The sequence below is a fragment of the Leopardus geoffroyi genome, chromosome E2, assembly GCF_018350155.1.
Source record: "Leopardus geoffroyi isolate Oge1 chromosome E2, O.geoffroyi_Oge1_pat1.0, whole genome shotgun sequence".
Classification (NCBI taxonomy): Eukaryota; Metazoa; Chordata; class Mammalia; order Carnivora; family Felidae; genus Leopardus; species Leopardus geoffroyi.
In genome coordinates this window covers 38,264,660-38,279,331 of record NC_059335.1, presented here as the reverse complement: position 1 = coordinate 38,279,331, position 14,672 = coordinate 38,264,660, and the positions used below count along the sequence as shown (strand labels likewise).

General features: G+C 38.5%; 1 protein-coding gene across 5 annotated transcripts in view; it reads left to right on the top strand.

Moving 5' to 3' along the window:
• Nucleotides 1-14,672, top strand: part of LOC123579252 (cadherin-8) — a 366,323-nt gene that overhangs the window by 151,331 nt on the left and 200,320 nt on the right. For 4 of the 5 annotated variants that reach the window (XM_045442964.1, XM_045442965.1, XM_045442968.1 and 1 more), the window contains one exon: nucleotides 9,407-9,526. The exons of the other annotated variant lie outside the window; for it this stretch is intronic. In XM_045442964.1, the coding sequence (XP_045298920.1) occupies nucleotides 9,407-9,526 (120 nt within the window). The remainder of the gene's footprint in view (nucleotides 1-9,406; nucleotides 9,527-14,672) is intronic. 5 annotated transcript variants of the gene reach the window in all.

Here is a 14,672-nt window from a genome sequence, read left to right as displayed (position 1 = left end):
AGCACATAGTAGGAGCTCACTGAAAATATAGTGTGATAGCGAAGGGCCCAAATAAGCCCAACTCCCATCCTTTTCCGCTACGGGCATCATGGATGGCAGCACGTATAGGATGGCATATTCGGGGTGAGTTAAAGAAAAGTCCCTGAAGCCATTTCTCTAGAATGATATTTCAATTAAGCCTGTTTTTGTCTAAGACTTTGCCTTCTCAGTAGCTCAGTGGTTCAGTGGTTTTTCACTTGGGCGCATGTGAAATTTGATAGGAGAGTTCCTCATTTTGTCTTTGAGTTGAGGGGGTGGGGGTGGGGGGTAGAAGGTAACCGTGTGAGGTGGTTGGTGGATGTGTTCATTAATTTGATTGTGGTAATCATTTCACAATGTCTACATATATCAAACCATCACATTGTAGACTGCTTTAAATATATTACAATTTTTTTTTGTCAGTTATATGTCAGCAAAGGTGGAGGGGGGAGATGTAAAGGAAGAGATTATAGTCACAACTACACTGTCAGTTTTAAAACTCCTAGCTTTTAACTAGAGAATTAAGCTCATTCTAAAAAGAATAAAAAAAGAACAGCCACTTGAGTGGTTATAATTTTGTTCTCATGCCTCTTAAGCTCAAATTCATCCTTCACCAAATGTGTACGTGTCCAGGTAGCATGCCACAGAGAGCCATGGGTCAGCTCCAGATAGTGTCCCCTCATCCAGGGAATCCTGATTGTTTATCCATATGGAGCAGAATAAGACTATGAAGTAGATATATCATAAAAATGATATTCCCATTTTTAAATTAAGAAACTGAGTCTCCTAGATGTAAAAGAACAATCCTGGCTGCAGGAGAGTGACAAGTCATTGATAGAGAATGTGACCTCAGTCCAATAATAAGAGGATGTGAGCAAAACTTCTGACACTATAATTGTAGCATATGCCTGTGTTCCACGACATCGTGCTGATGCCTTCTAGAAATAAATTTTACAAAGATTTGCAGTTTCCTGTTACGGTGAAACCCTGTGAAAACATTGCTAAAATAATCGTCAAACCCTCTCGGGACAGAAATTCTGACTGCTGCACATTCTTTTGCCCTCCACGTCTAACTCAGAGCTCAGCATACAGCACCTACCATGCAAATAGCCTTTGTGTGAGGGAATGAATGAGTTCATATACTAAAATATAATGAAGGAAGCTTCCACCGACTGCAACCCTGACACGTTGTAGAAGGTACCCGCAGAGCCCCTGGTAGCATAATTTTGCAAGGTCAGGATGGAAGTAGCTGCCAGTCTAAAGCATAAATGATGCTAGTTTACTTCTTAGGTATTTATAGGATTTCATTCCATAGGTAACAGATTAGTGAAGGCTTGATAGCTGGGAATAGGCAGCCTAAGAAAAGAAAGCATACTTTTTTTGTCCCATTGTACTATAAGAGTCATTCTGATTCTGAAAGAGTTTATTTATGCACACGGAACCGTAAAACAGGCAGCTTATTAGTTTTCACAACCAGGCTTCCAATCGTCCTCATTATCTGTTTGCAAAAGCAGTGGGTAGGCCACCGTTCTGGCGCTGTTTGTGAGAAACACGGAAGGTACTTTTCTCCTGTGCATAGTAAACATGGCTGAGATTTTACAGTTACACATTTTCGGCCAATATTTTTCACTTCTCTCACCCAATGCACATTACAGATGTTCGCAGGAATGATGCATGGGTGGATAGAAGACATCTGTGTGCTTGAATGCGTTTTCTGAAGTGTTTAATTGTTCCAGAAAGTTTCGAGCTCATTTTATAAACACAATGTTAAGTGTGTATGGATGTTGCATTAAGTTACAAAACTGTTTATACCTCTAAATGCTCCAGAATAAAATATGGAAATGGAATTTTATTTCCCCAGTTTATGTCCCAAATCATAGAGCCCGAGAAATGACAGGATGCATTTCGGTGCTGTCCATCCGCCTGACTGCAGTTAAGAATCTGTCCCTGTTCCCATAATAAAATCAATTTGGAGCATATAGTATCTGGCAGCAACATTTTACTACAGGCTGAGAGTTGGCACGTGAGAAGAACACCCAGTGAGCAATGGTTAGACCTTTGCAAAAGATGATAGAGGAGGAAGTGACTGTTCAGGATTTCATTGTGTGGTATATGTCTTAAAGACCGTTTTCTGAAATGAAATGGCAAACCCGTGCTGCCCTTGCCTCCTGTTTAATTGGCTCTTATAAATTGCAAGATGGATCGCCAAAAAAGAAGAAAAGGGTTTGATCTTCTCTTCTCACCCTGACTGTAACTTCCCTAGTTTAACCAGTGGTTGTTCAGAGCAGAACTTCCTAGAAGGAAGTAAAATCCTGTCTTCTTGCTTCCAGGTGGCACATCTCACTATTTATTTCCCTCAGAGCTTGGTTGAGAAAGAATTTTCCATGTGTAGGGTTAAAAAAAAACAAGCCATAAATTTTACTGATCCATGTTAATCCTCCTCATCCTCCAAAGATCCCCTAAGGCGGCCCTTGGAGGTTTGGATATTTGGCATATGTCTTCTATAATTAAATAGCAAAACTGGGGGGAAAAAAAGCTCCTGGTAGGATTTAGGCCATCTTTGCACTGGGAGGATTTGCTTGAGGCCCTTCAGGAGAAAGTAATGTTGAATATGGTGTCAGTTGGAGGGACGTGAAGAAAACTGCATCGGCTGCCTGCATTTACTCTCAGCTTTTCTGTAAGCATATTAGGTCTGTGTTCTCTTGTAACTTGGGGGGTGGGAGGAACAAAATAAACAATGAAAAACCCTCTAGAATTACACAGCCATCATGCACAGAAGTATCCCAGAGCACATTTCCATAAAAGTGAAAAAATAATGGATTTGGCATCACACGTTTAAAACGTCCAGGGCCGATGCTTCAGCTTCTAGTAAGGGATAATTTAAACGTCAACAAGTTACACAGGCCTTAAGAAATTATTGCTCTGCTATTCAACAACAACCAAAAAACGTTGCCATGGCAACACCTGTGCCTCACTACCTCTTGTATTGCCTAGTACTTGGGAGAATTAACAAGGAGGATGAGGGAAGATGGGCTGAGGGTTTCATTTTATTAAAATAACCAATGCCTGCTGCATCATTGCTGTGACCCGTTAGGCCTCTGATCTTCGGAATGTGTGAATGTTTAAGGAAGACGTTTTCAGATGATAACGCGGGGCACTCTATCCATGGACCGTACGTACTGAGCTTGCATCTGGGTAGCCAGAAGGTCAAAGCAAAAGTTTGAAGATGGTAGCAGGAAGGCCAGGAACATACACCTTTCTGAATTTCAGTAATTGCAAGGATTCTGCTGCTTTATTTTCCCACCTGCTATCAGAACACTTATTCTCTGAAAATGGATTGCAAATGACTCTTTGCAAATGGGGTTTATGTTCTTCTCATCATAAGAGTTTTCGCTTTTCCAGTGTGCGCATTTTCACACTGCACCAAACCTTTGTTTTCCTGCTCAGGGTGTCAGCACCAGCATTTTTCTTTCTGAATAATGTGCAGAATTGGTGTGCTGACTTGCTCATAAAAAAGTATAGTCTAGCTAACAGAGCTGCACTACCCAAACCCAACATCTTATTTTCCCGAAGGCCTTTCATCTTAGTTTGTCAGCAAACTGGAACCTCTAACCTGACACTGTAAAATTTTTGATGGTTAATTTTGCTTGTAGTGTTTGCTGTCATTATAGGGGGAAGACTTGTGAGCCCTGCTGCTAACGGGAGGGAACTTTCAGGTGTGGCAGGAGGCAAATGATACCGTGAGCCTTCTGTTAATTAAAATCCAAGTGCATGTTGGCAAATATCACTTATACAAGAAACTAAATGCAGAAAAATGGGCTTATTAAAAGCAGAATGCACCTTGGAATTGACGTATTCATACTTGAATTGATACAGCAGGATGCATTGTGGTGACAGGGATCATTTTTGTTGACAACAGCTGGAAATACAACGGCTATATTATTATAATTAGGATCGGCATCAAGTTGGATTATAATAGGGGCTTTCTTGGAGAAATGGCACAGTGTCAAATTTATAGTCACCAGCTAAATGAGTCTCTTGTATCCTCGACAAAGGGACAGAAACAGTTCCAAATGAAAACACAAACAGAGAATCCTGTTGTTATATTTCCTGGGTATTACGCAGGGTCCTATTTATCACACACCAACACTTGCCGCTTTGAAGAAACATTATCCTGCAAGGTTTACACTTTTCAATTTGCCTCTGTGGTCTGCATTCTGCATGCATTTCCATGGAGAAGCCGACACCACAGCTTGACTAGAAATCTTTTCTGCTGCAAGATTAACCTCAAAGCATCCATTTTCCCCCCTCTGGGTAATCACTTGACAAATGCATCCACAAAACCTCTACACACATCTATTCCAGTGTACAGGTGCATCAACAGTCTTGAATCACTATTAGGAGAAATATTATCCTTGACGGGAAGTAGAGCTGCCTTTTCATTTCCAGATGTCTAAAGTTGAAGGATGTGGATTTCCCGGGAAGCCAGACATCAGGCAGAAATATCATGGATGAGGATGTGGGTAAAATCTTGCCTTAGCTATGTCGCATTGCTCGGGACAGTAGTTCATCTTCGAAAGAGTATGGGATTTGCATGGGCTGAGAGATAGGGCATTGATTTGAATGCCACCCATTCACATAACAGTGAGAAACTTGTGCTGATGATGTGCCCACTGCCTGGCCCTTGTGCTTGCTACATCCAAACACAGTTTATTTTTGAGTCCACAGCAGTTTTATACCACAGAGGAAACTGACGTGAGATAAACTAGATGGGAGCAGGTGAGATGGAGTGAGTGTGTATGTGTATTTTCTAAGTTTCTTATTAAAGGCATGAACATATTGCTACATTTGGGGAAGGCTTTCTGTGTTTTCCCCTCAAATTTAAGGAAATATACTACTATTAATTAGGCACAACACTTAGAAATGACAGCAACCACCTCCACTTAAAATGATAAAAGATGAGTTTGTTTTTCAGTCTCTCATGCACATACACATAATGTACATATAATAACAGTGACAGCAAGGTCTCAGAAATATAAAATGTCAATGACTCTTCATTACTGTTTGCATAACTTATTACATTTAATTATCTTAACAAGCCTAGGCGGTAGCAGTTATTTTACCTTCCTTTTTGCAGATTAAGAAATCAAAGCTTAGAAAAGTTTTCTTTGGCCAAGGACACAGGACTCATAGAAGTTGAACATGGGTATAAAACAAGTGTTCTGGTTCAACCCAGTATGACTCCAAATTTATCTTCTTAGTCTCTTTTCTCTACTTAATATCATCCCATTTGATTCTCTCACAGAACTTTAAGGTGTGCAGAATGAAAAATGATTGTCTTCAGATATGCAAAAAACTAAATCACAGAACATGGAAATTATGGAAATCTGGCCCCTTCCTCCTGCCTCAGTGTTTGGTAATGTGATGGGACAATAAAAGAACATCAGGTTACAGTAATCAATGAAAACAAATAGAATCATCATCAGTCTGGCATTAGTGAAGTTCCCAGGAAAGATCCCTAAATTCCATTTAAGGAAAAATCATCTCCGTGGGCCTTTATGCACTATGAATGGATTAAAAAAAACCTTCAATATATAAACAAATCTGAGTGAGAATTCTTCAGAATAATCATGATAGAAATTAATGTTTCTTTGTAGGGGAGTGAAGTCAAATTATAAAAAAGTCCGGGACCCACTACAGTCATTCTGAACAATGACTTTACTTAAGAGTTGCCTGAGAAGACTTTTAAAAATACTCCACCACCATCCCCATATTGCCATGCCATAGATCTGAAAGGTACCCCAAAGATCTAAATGTTTTTCAACCCAGATTCTAAAATGTAGGCAGAGTTGGTGCTCATAGGCTTAGCATGTGGTCATATCTGTGCTCAGCGTCTATATAGATTATTTAGTGTGACTCTCACAATAATTCTGATGTGTATTGTAGATTTGAAATTGATGGGTGAGGCAGGTTAAATGATTTGCCCAAAGAGACGAGTAATTGTTTCAGCGTAGATTGGAAATATCCCATCTGCAAAACCGTGGCCCACATACTTCTCCACCCAAACACACCCACTGCACACATATATGCAGTGATTCTGTCATTGTTCACAAATTTGTTTGATTGATTTATTTTTCTGCATGAGGGTGTTTCTCAATTTAAGTCACCTACTAGCAGGTAATTTTAGTGAGGATAGGAATTTTTGACTATTTGTTCACTTCTTTGTTTCCTGTGCCTAGACAGTGGTTAGAACAGAATTAGCTTAACGTCATATTTGAGTTCATTTTTCTCAAACAATGATAATGTGTTACTTCATAATGGTGGGGGGGGGAGCATTTCTCCTAAAAAAAAAAAAAATAAGACAACTCAACAAAGCAAAACAAACATTTATTTCACGGACTTCTGCTTGGAAGAGTTCACCCTTTCTTATGAATCTCTGGACTATTAGCTCTCAGTAACTCCTGAGTCTTTTTCTTGCTATTCATTCTGTTTTTTTTTTTTCTTTAACTTTTTCCGAACTATTCTTAGACTTAGAGAAAAGGGACAGAAAGAGTTCTGCATACCCCTCACTCAGTTTACCTTCATTTGAACATCTTATGGAAACTTAGTACAAGGGTGAAATCAAGAAAATGAGCCTCAAGATCCATATTTATTGTTAATGTTTTATCACCCCCCTAACTGGACTACTGCTGTAACCGCATATCTAGTCTGATCTCCTAATCTTGTATATCGCTTGCTCCAGTTAAATCTGGGGGCACTAATCGAGGAGAACAGCATAGGATTGGTCTCTCACTGAAATACCTTCTCTGTTTCCTACAGGAAGAGCCAATACTCCCCATCTGGGCATTCAAATGACCTCTGCATTTTGCACTCCAGCTTGTGTCTCCAGAGTTAGCTTGATGACTGATTTTTCCAATCAGATCTCCTCCTAAAATGTATTTATTTCACTTTCTTCCTCTTACCTGGAAGGTTTTTCCTCCATTTCTTTTCCATCCCACACAATATTCAAATAACTACAAATATTGTACTTTCACGTGCTCATCTTTACCAGCTAGTTGATGAGTTATTTTCGAAAGTGAGTCTTATTTTTTTCTTTGATATTGTTCCCAGTGTCTGATGGAATGTATTACAAAGCCAACATGAGGTGTTTTTTTTTTTATCACTGTAGATTTTGTAGCACCTCTGAATCATAATGCTGAGTAGAAATTCCAATTTTACAGGACTATCAACCGCTCAATGAATAGTATTACTACATTTTCATGTATAGTGACCGTAATTCAAAACCCTTAATAACATTTTGATTGGCAAGATCTTGCAAAAGCTCTATCCTATTTCAGTAAACATGGAGGTATGCTGCTCAGATCTGCCCTTCAAATTGAAACACTCTTCCCCCATGCTGCTTGAGAATGTTGATTATTGGCATCTCAGGGCTGAAGGTCATCCAGCTGAAGAGAGCTGCATGACCCAAGACCAAGCCTCCATTCTCAGAGGGGTTCCCACATCCAATAACTGGACAGTGCTGGAGTCTAAAGGTCTGGCCCCATTTCCTCAATGACCATGTCAGGTATAGAGAGGCCGCTGGAGTCTGTGAGCGCATCACAGACCAAGGGCTGGTTCCACCCAATATTGTCCTGTTCATTTCCCCACAGGTATCAGTTGAAGAGAACTCCCTGATGAAAATTCTGCAATTAGGGGCATCTGGGTGGCTCAGTCAGTTGAGCCGCCAACTTCAGCTCGGGCTGTGATCTCACAGCTTGTGAGTTTGAGCCCCGCATCGGGCTCTATGCTGACAGCTCAGAGGCTGGAGCCTGCCTCAGATTCTGTGTCTCCCTCTCTCTCTGCTCCTAACCCACTCGCATTCTGTCTCCGTCTCTCTCAAAAGTAAATAAACATTAAAAAAAAATTCTGCCATTAATCTGAGAGTCTACTTGCTAGGGAGCTTCTCTGTGACACTTAGATGCCATTTGTCATTAAATCATCAGATGATTTATTCATTTGCCCATTCATTCAATTATCAGTGTTTGATAATTACAGTAAAACCTTGGTTGGCAAGCATAATTCCCTTCCAGAACCATTCTTGTAATCCAAAGCACTTGTATATCAAAGCAAATTTCAAGAACCATTGGCTCAGTTGTGATCATGTGAAATTCACCATCACACACTACTTGTATTGCAAGACGTTGCTCGTTAATCGAGTTAAAATTTATTAGAAATGTTTGCTCGTCTTGTGGAACACTCACAGAACAAGTTACTTACCATCCAAGGTTTTACTGTATTATGTGTCCAACCCTTACTGGATTAAGGACATTGACCCTGTCCTCACAGAACTTGAAGCCTGTCACCACACCAGACATCTCCAATTGCTCCCAGTTTTAGCAGTTCCCAGAATTTCACACAGTCTTTCAGACTACTTTGCCTTTACTTATGCTTGACTTATTGCTTGGAATTTCTTCCCTGCCATTCTCATCATTAAACTCTACCTGTCTTTAATAATGTAAGTCAAATGCAACGTCTCTCAGAAAGCTGTCCTGTCCCTGCCCGCCCTCTCTGTGGAGTGAGAGTTCCAGACATCGTGCTATTGCATTCAGCTGAATTTCTATGTGTGTGTGCACCAGTCCCCTCCTCTTCCCTTCCACCACCAAACTGTATACTCCTTCAGTGTAGACCTTATCTTAGTATCTTTACTTCATATGAGGCAAGCTGTATGTGCTCAATTGCTGAATGACTGAGTGAATAACACAAAGAAAATGAATCCGAAAAAAAAAAAAAAAGTTTTGATTCTATTATCCATAAGGCGTAATTACCTAAACATGCTGATTAATTGGTGGTTCCAATCTAATTTTATATTCTAAAGAATTAGATAAAATGAATGAAATATTCCTCTGATATTTCTGTGCAGTTTTTCTAGCAGCCATTTTATTCAGGTGTCTTCAGTTTTAGTTTTGCAAAACTTAAATGCTACGTGTGATATGATTAATTTTGTGTTTCATGTTTCTTTGATATTTTTCCTTTCCATATCCTCCAAGCCCACATGAATCTGATAGGTGTCTTTAAAATGAAAACAAAAAAAGAATCTTAAATAATATTGATTCTAAAAGGGTTATCTTTATATAGTGTTCCAGCCTAGCAGTACTCGTTCTTTTAAAAGACTTGGATAGTTTTGAAGTTATGACAGAGTAGTTTATCTCCATATTTTTGAAGAGATTTCTTATTTTCCTTATTCCCACACATGGATTTCTGTATGATATGCTTGGCAAAATTTAGCTCTTGGCAAAGGATAATGTGTTAATTATTATCTTTTCTCTCCCTCTTTTTCTTCTTCTTTTTTTTTTTTCCTCTTTCTTTCATTCTTCCTTCCTTTCTTTCTTTCTTTCTTTCTTTTTTTTAGGTACGTCTGTCACTAATGTAACAGCTACTGATGCTGATGACCCAGTTTATGGAAACAGTGCAAAGTTGGTTTATAGTATCTTGGAAGGGCAGCCTTATTTTTCCATTGAGCCTGAGACAGGTTTGTGGCCTAAATTTTGAATTCTATTTACCATGTTATTGCTTCAGGGAAACACTTTTCTTGGGATTTGGATTATGAAATGTCATGGTTAAGTACTTCACTGCCTGTATCAATAATATTTGAATGTGTTATTCCTGTGCAATGTGTGCTACATGGCAAGCCCAACAATCATTTTGATACTGATTAAAACAAATTGCAGACCCATTATAGAATATCACCTATTTAACAGATGGCCTGGCACCATTTTTCATCCTGGGGGGAAAATGTGTTTATACATCAGGCGCACTTAAATATCAGATTTAAGAATAAAGCCAGTTGCTTATTGGCTCTGTGATTCTTTGCGAGTAATACTTACAAATCTTTTTTAAGTTTCAACTCCCCTATCTATAAATTGGGTATGGAATCTGTTTAATAGTGTTATAATGAACATCAAATCAGGTAATAAATATCGACCATATAGTGCATGACATGTGGTAATCATCCAATGGGTGGGTATTATTATGTTTGCTATTAGGTTGCTTATTTATAAATCAGGATACTGATATCTACCCATTAGAGATCTTTATGACCTAGTGGTGGTGGTAGTAATAAAAGTATTGCCAGTATTCGACCCAACCAGTATCCTGAATCTGGTGGTACAGATTTTAGAAATCATTAAGTTAGTTTCAATAACAAAACAAAACTTTTATAGCACACTTAAAAATTATTAATAACAGTGTCTTTTGCATGAATTTTTATTCTGTATCTTGTGGTTCGGTCTGCAAATTTTCCAAATTGACAAATTCAATACATAGCTACGTATAGTATAGGTATAATATATTTTCTCTGATTCATGAGTTTTCAGTATTATTGAGATAAATTTCCATGTCTTACCAGTAAGTCAGTTATTAATAAATTAAAAATTTAAAGCCTCTCTTTGCTTTTTTTTTTTAAACTCAAAGAGTAAAATCCTCATGCATTTAAAAGTGAGAAAAAGTACAATTTATATATAAATAGGTCATGTCTTAAAATTGAATTTAGATTTAGGAACAGGAAGGAACTCTTGTAAAAGACATTAATTAGGGGCATAATTACATACTCTTCCTCAGAGAAGAGAGAAGTCTGTTATAAACTTCATCTCATTTGGGCTCCTTGATGACCCTAGGGGAAGTGTCAGAGAATGCAGTCAGCTGAAAGAGAGAGAAAAAAAGAGGGAGAGAGGGAGGGAGGGAGGGAGGGAGAGAGAGAGAGAAGTCTGGAGATGTCCTGTTGGCCAAAGTCACAGTGACAGAGTTGGGAGTAAAACTGGGACTCATCCCCAGGTCCTTAATTTCAAAACCATCTTTGAACTTTACTTTCCTAGGGAATAATTATGGAACAGAGGCTTCTGTAAAACAAAACTGTGTTGATGGCTTAAGTGGAGTTGAATCGCCTTTTCCTTTGCTCCTTGACTATTTGTCCACTTGGATCGTTTTGTTCACCAGGCCCAGCATAATCCAGCAAAAATGTATTCAGCATTCACTGTGTGCCAGACATTGAATTAAATGTAAGGAGAAAAATTCACAAAGGCTAATGTCAGCCTTTGAGTATCACACAATCCATTTTGGAAGACAGATTTTTGCTTTCAACATAAATACAAGGGAGTATGGTGATAACATTTAAATAATTCATATATCAAGAATAAATTACTATGAGGTATAGATGATAAAAGTCCCCTAGTAAGTCAGAGGATTTGGGTACTTTTAAGTCTCATTGACATCTATTGCCATTTGCTTAATCAAATGTCAGCAACATTTAATATTTACATTTTTACCCAGCATAATGAGTGTCTTTCTCAACACAGATTTATTTTAGCTTTATCGTTTCTAATTTGAAAGATACAAAATTATCTGTTTTTATATTTTAGAAAGTTTATTCAGAACCCATTGTGGGAAATAAAATGGAGAGAAGAGATACTTTGAGAATGTATATAGAAATTGCTTAATCGATATTGGTTGAGTGAAGTTGAGATTTTAAATTAAAACAGACACAATGCAGAAGGAAATAGAGGCTAAATTCAGTAATCAGTAGTCAGCCTAAGTTCTTTTGCTGCAACACAAATATGTACAAGTGAAATATAAACACTTGTGTGAATACCTGCATAATTACACTTAGGTGTGTTCAAATGAAAGCAGAGTGTAAGTTGTTCCCATACAAGCTAAAGTTGCTTTGTGAGTCCCTTTCTCTGTGTTTTTAAAAATATTTTTGAAACTGGTATGAATTTTTTTGAGTGTTTGTGGTAGAAAAGGGCATGTTATGCATAAATTGATTAAGAAGACTTTTTAGAACTTTTATGTCAGAAAAATATAGAAAAAAAGGGCAAAGACCATTGAGCATTTGGGCTTTTTATTTTATAAGCAAATGGAAAGTAAATACACTTTCTGGCAACCAAAATATGTGTACCAGTTATGTCCTCTGGAAAAGACATTGAGACAGAATGAGGAGAAGAAGTGGCTTAGTGGGGAAGGGCTATAAAAGATCAAAAAAGCACTGTCTTAGTTCTGGCTGCTATAACAAAATACCTTAAACTAGGTGGCTTATAAGAAACAGAAATTTATTTCTCACAGTTCTTGAGGCTGGAAGTCTCAGATCAGGATGCCTGCATGGTAGTATTCCAGTGAGGGCCCACTTCGAGGTTGCAGGTGGCAGACTTCTTGTATTCTTGTAAAAACAGAGCGAGCTAGCTCCCTCGTCTCTTTGTATATGAGCATTAATACAGTGATCACATTGCCTCTTTTTTTCCTTTCTTTTTAGTTTTTTAAATGTTTATTTAGTTTTGAAAGAGGCAGAGGCAGCATGAGCTGGGGAGGGGCAGAGAGAGAGGGAGACACAGAATCCGAAGAAGGCTCCAGGCTCTGAGCTGTCAGCACAGGGCCTGACGTGGCACTTGAACTCATGAACTGTGGGATCATGACCTGAGCCGAAGTTGGCCACTTAACTGACTGAGGCACCTAGGCGCCCCTGATCGCAATGCATCTTAAAGTCCCTGCCCCCAAATATCATCACATTGGGGATTATATTTCAACATAAGAATTTTGGGAGGGAGATTAACATCCAGCCCATAAGAGGCCTGAAACAGGATTAGGCAGGGCAGCCCGTCATACTGCCGTGCAGATCTGATACCCATGCAAGTTAAACAGAGAGGAACAGGAAAGGCAGTGCAGATTTGACAGCATCTTGGCGAAACCCATGGGGGTCCCTGGAGCAAAAATGGCTCTTAAAAGAAACCCATAATTTACAAACATGGGTAGGCTTTAATACAGTCTGGCCATGCTCACTCTTTGGCTCTGATGTGTCTGGGAAGAAGTGTCCTCAACTTGCAAACTAAAACTAACCCTAAAGGTGCTTCAGCTGGAAGATGTCAGCTAAGTATACTCTTAGGCAAATTTTTTGTTGAAGAGAAATCCAAGCAGTGGTTCTCTGTGGCTGTCACAACATGTTGCAAACACAAAAGAGTAAATAAATTTGCCCTATCAAGTCAGCAAATGTGATGTTTAAAACAGTAATGTGCAGGGTTAATATGTGCTTGGTAAATTACTTAGTCAAAACCTAATAGTAAAAGTATTAATAATTACATTTATTGAAAAAAATTGAAGGCTATGTATCAAAACCATTAAGAATGTCCACTAATTTTAGGGGCGCCATAGTGGCTTAGCCAGTTAACCATCTGATTTCGGCTGAGGTCATCTCACAGCTCGTGAGTTTGGGCCCTGAATCGGGCTCTGTGCTGACAGCTCAGAGCCTGGAGCCTGCTTCAGATTCTGTGTCTCCCTCTATCTCTGCCCCACCCCTACTTTGTGCTCGTGTGCTCTCTCTCTCTATCTCTCTCTCTCTCAAAATTAAATAAACAAAAAAAAAAAAAAAAAGAAAAAGAAAAAAAAAGGAATGTTCACTAATTTTGACCTAGGGATCTAAATTCTAGAAAAATAAAGAAATATTCAGGGATGAGCCCAAATTCATTACAAAAGACCTATATACCCCTACAACTCTCATAGATGCCAACCCTGTACATAGTTGGTCTGTCCATGAATTCAGGAAGAGATGCAAAATAACTGAGACAGAATATGTTGGTTTAAATACCAATACACATTTCTACTGTGGATTTGTTCAGTTCCTTTTTTTTTTTAATGTTTTTGTATTTTTGAGAGAGAGAGAGAGAGAGAGTGTGTGTGTGGGGGGGGGGTCGGGTGGGGGGGGTGGGCGAGTATGAGCAGGGTGAGCAGGGAAGGGGCAGAGAGACAGGGAGACACAGAATCCAAATCAGGCTCCAGGCTCTGAGCTGTCAGCACAGAGCCCTACATGGGGTTTGAACCCATCAACAGTGAGATCGTGACTTTAGCCAAAGTCCAATGCTCATCCAACTGAGCCACCTGGGTGTCCCCTTCAGTTCCTTTTTTATTGTTATTATTGTTGTTAAAGAACCAGGATAGTGAAATTTGTATTTTGGTAATAATTTTGAAACAATTGTTTCTCTTTAATTTAAAAAGAAATTTAAAGACTTAAAATGTTTAGAGCAGTATTTGGTTTAGAATATAATTGAGAGAGAGGGACAGAGATATCTCATATATCCTTTGCCCCACAAATGCATAGTCTTGCCCATTACCAGTATCTTTCACCAGCACAGTACACTTTTACCAAGGGTAAACCTACATTGACACATAATAATCACTCAAATCCATAGTTTGCCTTTGAGTTTATTTTTGGTATTGTACATTATATAGGTCTAGACAAATATATAAGGGTATATATCATTGTAAGGGTATATATCAGTATAAGGATATATATTACTGTAATACCATACATATTTTCACTGCCCTAAAAATCCTCTGAGCTCTTGCTGTTCATCCCTCCCCTAATAACCCTTGGCAACTACTCATCTTTTTATTGTGTCCATAGTTTTGCTTCAGAATGTCTTATAGAGTATGTAGTTTTCTTTGATTGCCTTCTTTCACTTAGTATATTCATTTGAGTTTCCACCATGTCTTTTCATGACTTGATCACTCATTTTTAAAATTTTATTATTTTTATTTTTTACCATTTATTTTTTTTCATTTACATCCAAGTTAGTTAGCATATAGTGCAACAATGATTTCAGGAGTAGAATCCTTAATGCCCCTTACCCATTTAG